Genomic DNA, 15,999 nt, shown 5'->3' with positions numbered 1-15,999 from the left:
TATTGGACATTAAAGACCAGATCATTTAAAGATTCTACTTTATTTCTTGAACAAAAGTTAAAAACAGCCTAATTTTACCCTAAATACCATTTATATAAGAACCTGTTTAGGCTAACTTGAAAAACCCAAGGTTCTTATACGCGGGTTTTTACTGTATCACCAAAGCTTTGATTGGCTAAACCATGCAGGAAGGGCATGTAGTTTGGCTAAACAGCCGTTAAAATGGGTAGAAACATTCAATGATGAGAAGATCAGTTATTGATGGGAAGAAATACTATAGAAAGAGAAAGGACAATCTATAACACAGAAAAATATTTTCCAGTTTTAATTCCCTCCTATTTGCTGTTATTGGCATTGGCTTTTGAGGTGAGCAACATATAGTGTTGATTCAAAAGTAAAATTTTTTTGGTGTACGTTGTAGGTTAATATAGAAGTTATCAGAGTATGTTAAACAACCCTCCAAGTTTATTTTTTTTTACCTAAGTGGCCATTTGGCCACCGACTGCTCAAGTTTGGTCGCCAGTGAAAAATTTTAGTCGCTAAATTAAGCTAACGCTTTCAATCCTTCTTCTCAATTTTAGTCGCCAGTCTGACGACTTCAGTTCCAATTTAGTCGCCAGCTCCAAAATTTTAGTCGCCATGGCGACTAAAATGGTCTTTACTTGGAGGGTTGTTAAAGGGACTGTGTCACGGCTGAGTTAAATTTATTTTATTAAGTTTTGCCAAATACTATGAAACTTAATGTTTGCAAAGAAATTACTCCTGTGAATCTAAATGACAAAACCATTGCTTTATTACAACCAATTTAAATTTACAAGTAAATGAGATTAACTTTGAAAAATTTTCAGCCAAACAGTATTCAAAAACCCATATCGCGATCCGTTTCAATCTTCTTCACTTTTGGCCATCCGTACCTTCTTTTGCATTTGCTGTGTTATTGAAATGTGCCTTCCCTGTTTTAAGAGATTATTTTTATATTTTACCGAATTCGATGGTCATTTCCCATGCCTAAATTTGGCTAAAATCCGTGACACAGTTTCTTTAATGCAAATCTTAATATGATGTTGAGCAGGGTTTTTTAGTAGCCGTTCATGGTTGATTTGTGGCAACTTGATTCTTGTTGCCACCAAAATAGACACACCGTTTTGTGCCACTGTTCAAAGCCTTTCTGTTTTCTCAGATTGAAATAGAGGCTGACAATGGTCTAGTCTTGTGTATATTAGAAATGTAAATATGTTACTAAATTTGTTAAACGATTACGGACTTTTAAATAAATAGGTAATAAATCATTTAAAATCATACATTGTGTGCTAATGTTTTTTTTTGTCCAGTGAAACGAAATTTACGTTGCTTTAACATTTTTTTGTTTACAAAGTAAGGTAAGAAAGATGTGGTAATGATAAATAGGAATGAACTGTTCTTTTTTATTCGTCCTCTCCCCGCTTTGCATATAGCCAACTGGTCAGCTTACCGCCAGTTGTTTTTTTTTTAAACAAAGATGTTTATTCAAATTATGTCCGTTTATTTGTTTATGGGCCACAATGTAAAGTACTGGGACACCAGTAGTTTACATTGCGTTTTCTTTGACAACGTTATTTACCACCGCCGAAGAAGGGCTATTGCCCGAAACGTCCAGTTTCTTTTTCTCCATAATTATTTCATTTCACTTTTATTTTTTTAGTGCCACGCAGTATTTGGAACTTTTGTTCTTATCACCTGTAGTGGTGCTTACCTATTTTTTTGGAGGGGGGAGGGGAGGGGCTCGTTCCCAGCGTGGAGAAGACCGTGGGCACGAGGTTGACTTTTACTTTTAACCAGTTCCAGTGATCGCTCTTGACAAACCTCTAGCACTGAATTAATCTGTTACACTTGAAACGGAAGATGCCTTAGTCTTCCACTTTAACTGTGACATGGCAACGCTTCTATTATTCCGGGAAGAACCCCAGAACACAGTCTTTTTAGAGAGGACAAGATCCCACAGGGCGGACGGTTTGTCTTTGAGAAGAGAAAAAGGCGACGAAACTATAAAATATTTTACAACGCACCGATTGTCTTGGATCACTAGCTTGCGTTGCAGACGAACTAAAACCGAAACGTCCGGCTGCAAAACAGGCTATGCATCACTGGCACCTAATATTTCTTCTCGACCAAAAATTCTCAAATTTTTAACGAAAGAGGACGAGTCTAAAAAGAGGGCTACTTCCAAAACAACTTTTAGAAACTGAGACGGAGAAAGATTGACCGAAAGCGCCATGCGTCTCTCAGCGGAGGAGACTTAAGTAAAACGAGAGAAAAATCAAACGAGGCCTTGCTTTTGTGGAGCAGGGAGACTAGACAAGGCGTGGTGGTGAAATGAAACCCGCCGATAGGCGATTGTTGTCTTGCGCGCCTCACCATTGCTCCCCCTTTAAATCTTTGTCGACAATTTTTGTTGGGTGTCGCGTTGGAACTAACCAATCAACGTAAAGATCTCGCACCAGTGGAATGTTGCTTTGTCAGTGCCGTCTCTCCATCAAACAGAACCCATCAAAAAGCTGTCATAAATGACAGAAATATGTCAAAAATCAATCACATAATTTGTTCGAGAAGGCTGTTGAAGGTTCTCGGTGGAGATCAACTTTCTGAAGTTATTCACTGGTCTCTTTTTTGCTGTCTGTAATCCCTTGTTGCAAATTTGACGAACATCCCATTCCATAAACCGAATTCGCGGCCAATTAACTTTTGAAAAAGGGTTCAGAAGATAATCAGGTAGTTTTTATGACGTTGTTTCAAGGGAGATTTAGACTGAAAACGGCCCTCTACGTTGGCGCCCAGTTTTCCCCGCGGGACCAAAAAAAGGCTCAGTCCCTGAAAGACGCGCAGCCCTGAACATGTTGCCACAACAAAGCAATCAAACACCTGTCCGATCACAAGGCACTACACTGTTCTCACCGTATGACTTTATAAAAATACCTGCTTGATTCACATTGATCCTTTCACTTATAATCGAGAATAAATTCTTCCAACCGGAGAATTATTCATTGGAGCGACGATGACCTTGTTGAACCCGAAGCAGGAACCGGACGAATAGGATACCAGTTATTTTGATCAAGGATAATTAGACTACAATTATAAATTATATGGTGTGTAATCCATGTCTTTTTGCTGCCAGTTGTTTATAAACAGTCACTTTCTGCCTCTGGCACTGGTTAATCCATTGTATGTAAAACGAAGAAAACTGCAACTAATCCAAATGAGTCAGAAATTTACCGTCCAACGATCACTGATTCATGATCTTTCCACGGTTGCGTTAAGTTCATTATCCTTGACCGCATCCCTCGTAGAATCTTGCTCCGAGTTTGCAATCAACAGCTCGTACGATTGATCTATTTCATTCTTTGCCCGTGCGGTGTCTTGGTAATCGAAATTGTCTCTTTCGTGTAACTCCTTCCTTACCACAAATGTAACACACACGGCGAAAAGCGAAATTAGCGCCAAAATAAGCGCCCTCTCGAAGCTCAAGGTTGACGCCATTACAAACACGAAAACACGGTCTCTTGCAAGCTTAACGAAGCTAATATCGTTGCCTCACTGTTCAGTGATTTGGCAGCTCGCTTAAGTGGCCCTTCTCCTTGACTGAAAATTTGTCAAAATGTCTTGGCTCATCACTTCCAAGTGTCAACATTACAAGCCCCTCAGAGGAAAGTTGATAAAACCACATCCATAATTTATGTGTAAAAATAACAATTTTGTTGCGTTATCAGGCTATTCGTAGGGGCGTTTATTTTTCACACGGTGATAATTTTTCTGACCAACAAATATATAAAGAAAACACGTCCACTGCAAATGTTTGATGTTATACGTGAGCAAAGTTTGCCTTCCATTTTTCAATGGTGCCACCTTTATTCTCGTGAAACAAGGCTGTTTTCCTTCTTGTTTAGTGAAGTATTACGAAAGCAAGGCTTACCGCTTGTTTATTATTTACTGATTGAGTTTTTTAACGCTTGACCAATTGTAATTAGCCGGCCAATGAAGCGAAGAAAAGTAACTTTCCCAAAAACAAGCATTAAGCAGGTGGTCAACACTGTCTTAATAAGGTCAAAGATCTTGTGAACTTACGGGAAAAGCGTGGCATGTATGCCGCCAAGTTGAACTTTAAAACCTTAAGTGATTTTAAAGCTGTGTTTGGCGAATACTTTTAAAATAACCTACCACGCGCATTTCCTCGAAATTGTGGGTCAATTGCCACAGTTTCAATCATAAATGTTGGTGTGACAAATGCCGCTTGATAATGAAACCCCGGAAATGAAACTAAATTTCGACTTGCTGTTTCCTGAAAGAAATGCAGAGATAATTCACCTCTGACTAGAGCTTGTTCGAAAAATAATTTTTTACAGTTTTAAAATGTAAAATATTTCCTAATTGGCACACTAGCTACTGTTCATCGAGTCGTGCGAATCCGTTCGTACCCCGCCCCGCCCTTAAACACCTAAACAAAGCAGCGGCAAGTGATTTAGGCGTTCTTCAAATTTTAAAGTTTTTACGCAATTCTTTCCGCTTACGGAGTCGTCACAATTTCTGACTTCTATTAATTGAACGCAAATTGTCTTCTGAACTTAGACAACGAAAGATCCCTTATTTAGCCTCAAAGATCGCCCGAGCGAGAAGTGAAATAACTCAGTGGGAAAAATGATCGCGCAATGAAGGAAGGTGCCAAGATGGACATAGAGCTCGGTACAGAAATGACCAAGCAATCCTCTTTGAATATGAAGTTTTCTCTTAATGCAGTACATTTTCGAACTCGGCGTGAAAAGTTGGCTTTCACATAACCTGCGATCAGGCGCTGTTTTTTTTAAAATCAAAGTCTCTTCGAGATATCGACGTTTTTGCATGAAGTATGAGTCGAAGGTTTATCCTGTGCATTGTTCTTCGAACTTATCATTACAGTTTCTTTGTAGTTTAGTTTAACAATTTCCTATCTTCGCGGAGGAAATGCAGCCATATAATTTTGTCAATTTCTCTTTCTCCCCCCTACCCACCTTCCTTCATAACATAACTCAGACTACGTCCTCCCTAAAAATGGCTCGTCCGTGCCGGGTATTTATACACATATTCCTTAACATTACACAAATAAACAGTGCAAATTTCACCGAGATCTGACAATTCTATACTTTAAAATTGCAATGACCTTTCGAGGCAGTCGATTACGGCAGCGAAATTAGCAAATGAAACAGCAAAATATGCTTTCGACGCTTTGTTTTTGCGACGCCATATTTGAGTTGTTATAGGTAGACCGCTGTTCAATGTGTTCAAGGCCGTATCGTTACGATTGCTCCACGAAAAAGCACGAAAAAAAAATACGGATATTTCCGACTACTGTCGGAGAAAACATTGCGCATATAATTGCGGCGTAAACAAATCGTTACACTCAAGCTGCGTTTTGTCTAGGCTCTGCGAGGGTCGGATATCAAGACTCAGGATTAAACAAAAGCCATATATACAGTGAATGCTTTCGAATTATATTTGAAGATGAAATACGAAAGAATTTTGCTGTCTTTGACTAAAATTCCACTCGAACTGCGTAGATACGATCGCATGTTGCAAAGCCGATTCATGCAACATTTCTGTCAACGCGAGGTCTCGTCCCTTATGACCTAGGCTGATGTAGCGACCAAATTTGGCCTAATTTTTAACCGCTCCTAAGCTAAAAGAAGCCCCCATCTCTTGCATTTGTTTTAACTTCAATAATATCTTTGAAAAGAGCGAGTTTTTTGGTATGGTTTATTTTTGACGTTTGTAATTTTTAAACGATGTAAGTGCTAGTGATTATAGACCATTATATATTCGTGTTTTAGTTACGCAATTGCAATCCATTGTTTGTGCGATGCTTTTTATAGATCGCCTTTCAGACACACATGCGTTGAGATAAGAAAGCTGACATATCACTTTTAAAATTGTTATATAACGTTTGTATTAAAATGTGACAAGTCACGTTTTTTCCACGAGATCGCAAGTGATCACCCACAGCGGAAAGTTATCCCTTGAGAAATTAAAACAGTCCCTTGAGAAATTAAAAAAGTCCCTTGAGAGTTTACAAATATGTGGTTCCAAATTTTGTTCACATAACCCCTATTCTACGTTTTTAGCTTGTAAACAAGCAAAAACGTCGAAAAAAGGGGGAGGGAAAAAAAGACTACTTACGCCTTCCCTAGCACACATGCCTTTGCCTCGGGGATAGAAGTAGTTGCACCGTCTTTGGCAAAAGTTGTCTATGATTTTAATCAAATATAGGTATAATAAACCAAAAATTTAAAATTTCTCAGAACAGATACTATATTAATTCCTTGACTTTTTTCTTCACCTCGAACAATGTTATTGAAGTTTTTCAAGGGTGTGACAAAGGTACCGTGAAATGTGACTCGTGTAAAAAGTATCTTTGATTCCCGTCAAATGTTAAAAATCTGACTTTGACGTGCGTTAAATCCCTTTCAAAGGCGAAATCAAAAGACTTGTTTACCATTGACATCCGTTGTCAAAGTTAGTCATCCATGTTTGTCTCACTTTTGATTTGATGCGAGTCAAAAGTGAGACAAAGCCAAGTTTTCGTGCCGTGGATAGATTAACGCAACCGCCCTTTGCGACAATTTCTCCTAGGAAGAATAGCTTTCATAATGCCACAGGGGAGTGAATACCACATCACAAACGCCCTTTTTTGCTGGGCAATGCTGGGCCGTTTTTGTCTTGTTTACCCTTACCTGTTTTATTTGTCACTAAACCCTATTGCTTAGTCATAACGATTCAAACAAAAGGGAATAGTTCGTTCACATGGAAACAATGAGCATTAATAAAAATCAAAAAAGCTTCATAAATTCTTTGACAGAGCCTGGCGATCGCATATTGAGTTGCTATATTGCGTGACCTTCCTATGTCAAAATTAGAATCTAACCCTGCGCAGCGTAGGTGCTAAATGTATAAATGACAAAATTGGTAAATACTACGCTGTAGTCAAAGAAGAGTTTTTTGACTACAGCGTAGTATTTACCAATTTTGTCATTTATACCTTCCTATGTCAGTTGCTTGATCATGTTCGCATTTGAAATTTTCATCCGCCGAGGAAAAAATATAAATATATATTGTAGGAAAAACATATCGATAAATAAGAATTGCGAAAAAAACCATGAGTTCTTATCTTTTGAGATAAGTTATCTACAAACAGAATCCGACCAAACACTAAATCCACAGTCAGATGTACTGGGCTGTGCTACAAGCGTTATGAACGACTGAGAACAAATAACCACTGAATAAATTGGTAATACGGAACTTTCTCATCTCCACCTTCCATGGAGGTACAGATAAAAGTAAGGGGGTGGGGGGGGGGGGTGTACCACAGAACTATTCAGATGCCTTGTTTTCACATGGGCTGCATAGGTATACTGGGGTACTGGGGTCAACTTCAAACAATGGCAAGAGAACTACCTATTCTGTCATTTTTGAACTCTTACGCTGTTGTGCTCGGTAAGGATTTTTATGTGAATTATACACAAGAAAAATTGGACAAGACTGTTTTAGGAACCCGTGTTCATCCGCCAATAATTTGACGAAAGGCTGCTTTAGATAGGAGGTAAGCCAGTAACCCAATAACAACAACAAACACTACAACAAACACTCTCAATCCGTTTTATTTTTTTAGTCTTTCACGAGTGACTATTACAAGGGCATCAGATGAAATTGTTAACGTTTATTAAGTAGAGAGGTACATGCTTAACGAGATATATCTATCTGAAATCAGTGGCTGGCAGTGAAACCCCAAGATAGTGTTAGAACAAGTTACTGAAACTGTCATAACAAAAACATCTACTTAAATTTTCCATAACATCCCACAAATGTCTGACCAAAATTAAACATCTGGAACAATACAAAAATCTGTACGTACTCTGTTAGAGGCCAGTAGACTGAGTCAACACCAATGCGAAAGGTTAAAGTGCTGTAAATAATGCAAGAAATTCGATTCCTTGAAAACAGTTGCATGCACTGGGCAAAGATGGGTTAGATGGGAAAGTATAGTAACCCTTTCATCGCACCATCTTTTGAAGATGAAGCTAGCACAAAACACACATACACATAACACAACCTTTTTATTCAAACACAATTTGGAGTGTAATAATTCTTCATAATACCTATGAATAGTAAACACGCGTCATTACATCTGCAAAAAAGCAACACGAACACGCACACACAGACGTTACACACGTATTTGAAGTTAAGAATGTCTACTGCTATTATTCCTGTCAACAATACGAAGTCGAGAACCGTTGTAACTGTAACCTCTGGAATCTGCCAGAATTCGAGGACCTCCACGTATTTCTAATTCATTTTTACCGCCGAAATACCATCCTGCCGAGCTGAGGTAACAGTGGCTGTTGTCGGCTTCAAGGAACAGCTTGTTTGCAAGTTCCCTTGTCAGCACAGATCTACCTCCAGCCGCAGTTCCAGAAACCAGACCCGCAAAACCTGCACCACCAGTAGCCATGCCTACAAGGGTTGACACGACAACTGAAAAAATAGGTAAAACTGTGTCGGTCCATGATGTGTCGTCTTTATCGCTGACTGTGATCTTGATTGTGAAATGCGCAGCGCCGGTCTCCCTGGTAAAATACTCTCCGGGTTGGACGAGATCGTGGTACAAAACGCTGACTTGGCATAGCTGGATCTTGAGTGGCACGGCAGTACAGTTTTTAATCTGAACTCCTCCCATGTTTTACCTTATTTTCTCCAAGAAAACCTACAAAGCCATACCCAACAAATTAGAAGTTATTAATTATAACAGACAGGATTAAATTGGGTGAGCTTAAAAGTTTCATACTATGCACCTAAATGCTGGTACAGTTTTTGTTTAAGTCAGATAGAGTTTCCTACTAGTAATTAATTGAAACAATTTGTGATTGAACTTGTATTATAATGGTCTATAATGCTGGGCTGTGTGGTTTCTTGAATAAAATGCACCATACATCCTTAATTGTGGCAGTAATAATAAAACTCAAGATTTTTCTGAATGAATTAAACGAAAGAGAACCAGAAGAAAATTCTTCGGTTTATTATTTACTATGCATTGTATGTCCCACATTTCGTTTTGTTCTGAATTGAACTTCTGTTTAAGCAAATTGTGTTCAAATTCATGTTCTTATTACTAGCTAAGGCCAAACAAAACCTTACTTTACTATGCATTGTATGTCCCACATTTCGTTTTGTTCTGAATTGAACTTCTGTTTTAGCAATTCGTGTTCAAATTCATGTTTTATTACTAACTAAGGCCAAACAAAACTGTCAAGTTAAAACTCTTAACTTACAAGTTGCAGCTTCATGTGAGCATGTGCATGCAGACTGATAAAGTAAGACGAATGTACAAATTCCTTGCTACTAACAGGTTTTATCGTGCGAGTGCATTCATTGGCTGTACTAAATACCTGTTCTTCTAGAGTGTCCGGACTTAATTACTAAAAAACAAGTTTTGTTTTGATACCATACTTTGTTTTCAGTTGTTAGTCATGCAAAATAACTGTGTTCAGTTTGAAGTCTTTTATCTGTTTAGAAGCTTTGTTTTCCTTCTTTAGTCATATTCCTCTTAGTAGTAGCCGGTATTCGATTTTCGTTCATAACTCAGATCTGAAGGCAAAAGTTCGTAAAAGTGTTTTGGAAGGAGAAGCAAATTCTTCCAACTTCATAATGACTGCGTTGGGAGTTTAAGTTTATTAGAAGTTGTTAAGTTCAAGATAATTTTTGGGACACTACACATGTTAGATACCAAGTTAAATATCTAAAAGACACAGTTTCAACACCGAACTATTCCTTTTCCAGATACAAGTTAATTTGATAATTGTACAAACAACTCATTAGTTCACTGGAAATAAAAATAAATTTTTGAAAGCCACTCGGGTCTTTAATGCTTGCAATTTCTTCAAATTATTTTTGTGATTGACGATATATGAATAAATGAAGTTTACTTACAAGATCACTAGTTGAATCCAAAGTAAGGACTTTCTCGGGTGCTTTCTGAAAGAAATTAAACAATGTTACAAACTGTCTTTGGTTTGAGAATATAAATTTACGAAAATTGATAATGTTATTATGAACAACATGACTTTTAGTAAATGAGCAAAACTAATATAAAAATGAGATTGAACATACCTCCGCCTCTCTTCAAGAGTGACAAAGTGCTAACTGTAGTCCCAGGTCTGCAGTTGGGTCTTAAATGTTCACTACAAGGAATAAAATGTCATTACGTTGATTACAGGTGTGGCAGTTTGATTAATTTGCTTTTAGCTTTGAATTGCGCAAATTAAAATGTTTTCAGTTTGAAGTCTTTTGGAAAGTTGTTTTTTTTCCTTGTTTGATCACTTGTCTATTAGTAATTGGAACTCATTCCATTCATAATTTGGTCTTGCGGTTTTTTAGGGGAAGTGAATTCCTCTGTGACTGGGCAGTTTTCTGTTGGAGTCTTTTGGATCTAAAAAAAGCAAGAAACTGAATTTAAGCCAAATCAACCCCAGAATAAAATGCTCCAGATTCTAGAGTTTAAGCACATGGCTACTGAATCAGGAGATCCTAGGTTGAACAGTCCAAAATTCCTTGCTGCTGTGGTCTAGTTCCAGTAGGAACTTGTTGCACTTGTTCTTCTAGAACGTCAACACTTCATTAAAAGAAAACTGCTTAAGTGTTTTGATACCGTTTGTTATATGTTAGTTTTCATTTCAGAGTTCTGTTAACTGCCCATTCAGTTCGAACTCATTTATTTTAGTTGTGTTTTTCTTTGTTTAATCATTTTGCCATCACACAGTATTAAATTGGCAATTATTTCATTCATAGTGCAGACCTGCAGGCACTAGGAAAAATTGCATCATTCATTCTGGAATTTGCGTCCGCTCTGAAAAATAATAGAGATGTTTCTACAGGCCTTTTCCTGTTGATCGTAACTATTGTGTTAGAGCTGCGTTGATAATTTTAATAAATACATAAGTAATTTAGACCTGCGGGCACTGGGAAAAAGGTCCTCATTCTTGTGGAATTCGCATCCGCTCTGAAAATAAAAGCCGAAGTGCTTCCACAGGCCTTTCGCCACTGATTTCTATAACTTGTGTTAGAGATGCGATCTGTTTGTGTATTTGGATGTTTTAACTTCCATTACCAGCCTTTTTGCATCACTTCTACTGTGTTCAAGCCATTTTTCTGCTCAATAGATCTTTTGGTTGGAGACGTTGTTGTTGTTGTTATGGTTGCTCCCTTCGTAACAAATCAAAACAATGTTCAGTTGAGCAGTTACACAGTTCAGCAAAATTCATCTGTTTCACATGTCTCATATTATACCTCTTAGACCTATAACTGATTTAATATATGTCTTATTTTCTGAATTTCCCTAGGCGTTATTATTTGCCTTCATAGGTAAATACGGTAATTATTTGTAAATTAAAAGGAAAGCAAGCAAACGAAAAATCTGAAGTTTGATCCTAAGTTTGAAGGCCGGGTTTGATTATAGTTTGCCCATCAGTAATTTGCACTTACTTCACTAGGCAAAAGTGTGCCATTCGTTCTGTAATTTAATTGCATCAGCCTTGAAAATAATAGAAGTGCTACTCTATTTCTTGTTGATAATTTTTATTGTGTTTGAGATGCAATCTGTTTGTGTTTTGAAATGTTTAACTTTCAGTCACAGGTTTTTTTCTTTCTCGCGTAGCCTCGGCCGAATGTCGATCAACTGGTAAAAGAGCCATCACAGCATGACTTCAAAAAACGTCAAAAACGAAAAGACATCTTTACATCAGTAACACTATAAAATATTAGTCTTGTTAAATACTACCAAACTAGTTTACTGAAGCTGTTAATTAACAGGGTGTTATTACGAGTAAGGTACAAACAAGTTTGGATCTCAAATTAGAGAAGGCGTTCAGACTTCTTCAAATTCTGCTCTTGTGGCTCGGAAACTCCTAAAGACTAATAACAGTATGCTCTCCCTTCCACAACTAACTTAATATCTTCATGAGGTGCATTTTGTGTACGAGCAAACACACGTAGTCATACTTTTAGCACAGTTTTGACGAGAAATTAAATGCAATTAAATCCCGTAACAGTGCCCCTTTAAACAAGCTCAAGAAAAGTGCTGTGGCGTTTTGGTTTCATTTTCCGTTGAGTGTTTGATCTGTGAAAAACACCAAATGCCTTAGAAAGCTGGAAGACTGAATTTCATACTCTTGTGACCCTGGAATTTCCATCTGTTATGAAATATCTGCATTACAAAAGTTTGAGGCCGGTCAGTGTCACATTAGAATACTTCTATGAATAGCTTTCAAGGGCACTTGAAAAATCCATTAATGCAAAACTCACTCCTTGAATATTGGCTCTGGCGGTGGTCAGAATGATGTTATCAACATTGTGTACCCTGGTCCAAAAAAGCTGCTGTCGCGAATTCTAAGCGATATTGATAAAACTGATGAAATAAATGGGGGTGAAAGACCGACGCGACTATTACCCACGTTTTGTTAGCAATTCATAGTTCATATGAAAACACACTTGTACATCTAGTACTTCAATACTTATAAATTTGCATACAGTGATAAAGAGTGCTCTAAATGTTACTCCTTGTTGTTTTTGTTTTTGTTTCTATCTACTGTTTTGTGCGGGTCTTGTGACTAAATTTTGTGTTTTTTATCACAAGACCTCACAAAGTATGGTATTATAGCCTGGTTTTCACTAGCGACGCAAGCACATGCGCAAGCACGCGAAAAGGAAAAAATTTGGTCCTCGTGCTTGTGCTTGCCGCAAGTACAAGCACAAGCATCAAAATTCAATACGCTTGGGCTTTTGCTTGCTTTGAAGCCGTTTTCACAGTGAAATAAGGGCTGTTATCCTTGCGCTTGTGCTTGCGTCGCTAGTGAAAACCAGGCTTATTTTTCGAACATGTCACTACAATCAAAATGCAAGCACGTGAATCCGTTCGGCGCGTCAAGTTAGGGCGTGTTTTGAATAGCACTTTGTGGTCTTTCTTTCAAGTAATTGTTTTTCCCTTGTTTGATTATTGTGATCGCTAACTGTCTACATCCATTCGCGTTTGGAATTTTCTCATTACTGATCTGAACCTACTGTGAATTTTCAAATGTTGTACAACAGGATAGTCAAATGTATTATACAAACTGAATAGCTATCAATTCAACAGGTGCCTCTCTTCGGGACACCTTCTAATCTAATGTCTTCTCAATGTTGTGAAAACTCTCATTTAAGGCTTGAGTCTTTTGTGTGTTTTAAATACCAAACTTGCAGTAGTTTACAAAGTGGACCCGTAGTTCGACAACTTGTACAGAAAGTGAAGAAACAAAATCCGATATCTGTTTTGCTATTTGCTCTGTTGGGTTTCACATTGAATGCCAAAGTCTAAGACAATAGTCAACCGCTGAAAGAATTCAAACAGTGAAAGAAAATTCTGATGTACAAAATTAGCTTAATTTTGTAAAGATTTCTTAAGTTGTGTGGCGCCATTAACAATGTAGAAGCGTTGCTGTAGCATAGCGCCGTAAAGAGAACATTGTCGAAAACGTTTGTAGCTTGGCATTGATGCAACGTTTTAGAACATTTTAATGGGGAAGGGGGTTGGCAGAAACCAAACCAGATTTCTGGGCCACATATTTACTGTACGAGTAATGATTTTACTGAGAGTTGATATCATTAAATGTTGTTTTGTTTTTGACTAACAGTCTTCTTCTTCATCTTGACGTCAAATGTCCTTCTCATTAGTAAAAGCCTACACCAGAAACTAGGAACAGCGAATACCCAGAAGAACGAAATACTGTGGAATTCTGTTGAGTGTCTAACGATGCCTTCAGTGGCTACGAATACAATATACTTTTAAGCCTGTCGTTCCAGAGAGTTACTTTTCCAGGCTTTCTTCCAAAACAAAATTTGTCTTTCCTGTTTAGTATAAATATACAGCATTACTTCGTGCAGCAAAACATATTACCAATTTGGAATTGATAATTAAACAAAATCATGCCGATTGACTTATGGTTTCCGATACCGACTACATTTATATGTTTTTGAAAGAAAAAATACGCATTCCTTTCAGTTCAATTATTGATTTCTGCTCACGGAAAATCAAATAAAAAAACAATCGACAGTGCTATCAACATTAATAGGTGGTATTACGGGTGTCGAATGCTAAATACGAGACTTTGCGAGACAGACAGACAGATACCTTTTCTGCGAGCCCGAGACCTTTTTAGCCTTGTAAAAGAAATCGAGACTCCGAGAAGCCGTCAAAGAAAAATTCGAGACGACGAATTCGAAACCCCTTAAATTTGGCTAAAATCATGCGAGACACGCATTCTTTGAAGGACCATTCATTACCCTTAGGTTTCCTCGCATTGCTTTCATGACCAAAACAAACACATTCAAGCCACAGCCCGAGGGCCCATTTAATGTGAATTTACCGCCGTTCATATCAGGAACAGAAATAACTACACTTGTTTAAAGTGTTACACTCGTTTTTAGACATTTTTCTGATGTACAGAACTACTTTTTAAGGTAAAACCTCAATAAGGTGATGATAAGCCAAAAATAAGCAAGGGTAGTCACTACTGTGGAAGATTTAGACAGAATCGGAACGACAAACGCGAAAACAGGTAAAAGCAAGGTAAACTTACTCAAGAAGTGCGGTCCGTGACGAAGCTCCTTCAAGTATCTCAATCCACATTGTTAAATTGTTTTTCCACGCTATCTTAACAGCAACTTACTTAAATATAGTCAACTCTTGCCTTGCGGACACCCCGCTTTTGCGGACACTTGCTATTACGGACAAAATCCAGATCCCCAGCGAAAGAGGTTTGAATGGAAATGCCTCCCGCTATTATACGGACTCTCGCTAAAACGGACACTAAACGACGCCCCGAGCGTGTCCGCTATAACGAGAGTTGACTGTATCAGGATTATCGCCTTGAAAAACTTAATTTTATCTTATATCGGGTGAATAAGCTAAACTTTGTAAACGATTTCTTGCCTCGTTTAAAGTTTCGTTGCCTTTTTACTCTGACAAGGTAAAGTTCTTAAAGTTGGCTTAGGAATGCGAGTAAACGCGCTCACCTCAGGAAAATTGTTTCAAAATATAAATGAAAACAACAACAACAACAACTAAATAACAGGAAGATAAATGACTTTTCTTTTCTTCAGTTTTTTAATCATTAAAAACCGTCCGGACTGAGTCATCGTTTTCGTGACTAAGGCAAAAATCGTCAAGTGGCACATTAGCCGTGGAATTTGCACCACTCACGAAGAACAACAGTCTTGTTACGCTGTTGATAGATAATTGTTTTGCTTATGTTGAAGATTTTTGTTCCGCTTACTATTTTTGCTTACAGCATCCTGTTTATTTCACCTTGGACGACCTGAACTTGGGACCTTATTTATTGACATCCGCTCTTGCCTCACTAACAGGAACATGTTCAAGCAGCACGCCCTCTGTGGAATTTCTATCCGCTTATCAGAGGCTTCACTCCGATCAGCTGGTAGTCACAAATTGTCTTGGATGACCGTTGACTATCGGCAACCCTCGTTAGTCAGGGCTATACCTAGGATTTTTTGTCTGCGAGGGCAACTGCCCCCACTGCCCCCCCCCCCCCCGGCTAGGTACGACCCTGTTAGTGCCCTATAACACCTGCCATGAAATTGACATCCGGGTTCCGTACATAGTGGAAGACCCGGGGTTGTAAAACCAACTATAAATCAGTCAGGCCGTTTAAAGGCGAGTTATATTCACCTGGCGCAGAACAATAAGTCGTTTAATAAAGTATTAAGTCCACAAATTTCACGAGTTTCACAGTGCTAAACATTGAAAGTTGCACAAGCACAGAAACAAATCTTGACAAAAGAAGTGCATGTAAAGCATTTTGTGAGAAGAAAAAACCATTTAAATTTTTTTTTGGGGGAAAATGTTTATTCCAAAAATGTTTTAATAAAATTTTGTTACTGAAATGGTTTCGATAA

At 38.0% G+C, this 15,999-nt stretch overlaps 1 protein-coding gene and 1 long non-coding RNA gene across 2 annotated transcripts; one reads left to right on the top strand and one right to left on the bottom strand.

Moving 5' to 3' along the window:
* The first annotated feature begins 137 nt into the window (after positions 1-137).
* On the top strand, positions 138-1,301 carry LOC144628847 (uncharacterized). The gene is made up of 2 exons (XR_013566294.1): positions 138-442; positions 669-1,301. It is a non-coding gene; the product is annotated as an uncharacterized LOC144628847 (long non-coding RNA).
* Positions 1,302-8,239: 6,938 nt separating this feature from the next.
* LOC144651259 (uncharacterized) lies at positions 8,240-10,237 on the bottom strand. The gene is made up of 3 exons (XM_078511197.1): positions 10,165-10,237; positions 9,985-10,029; positions 8,240-8,761 (listed from the first exon to the last, which is right to left on the bottom strand). Exon 3 carries the CDS (start codon positions 8,732-8,734, stop codon positions 8,240-8,242), a length of 495 nt encoding a protein of 164 aa, XP_078367323.1. The 5' UTR covers positions 8,735-8,761; positions 9,985-10,029; positions 10,165-10,237.
* Between the last annotated feature and the right edge of the window lie 5,762 nt (positions 10,238-15,999).

The sequence above is a fragment of the Oculina patagonica genome, chromosome 1 (genome assembly GCF_052425735.1).
Source record: "Oculina patagonica isolate OP01 chromosome 1, crgOcupat, whole genome shotgun sequence".
Lineage (NCBI taxonomy): Eukaryota > Metazoa > Cnidaria > Anthozoa > Scleractinia > Oculinidae > Oculina > Oculina patagonica.
This window is presented reverse-complemented; position numbering and strand designations above follow the sequence as displayed.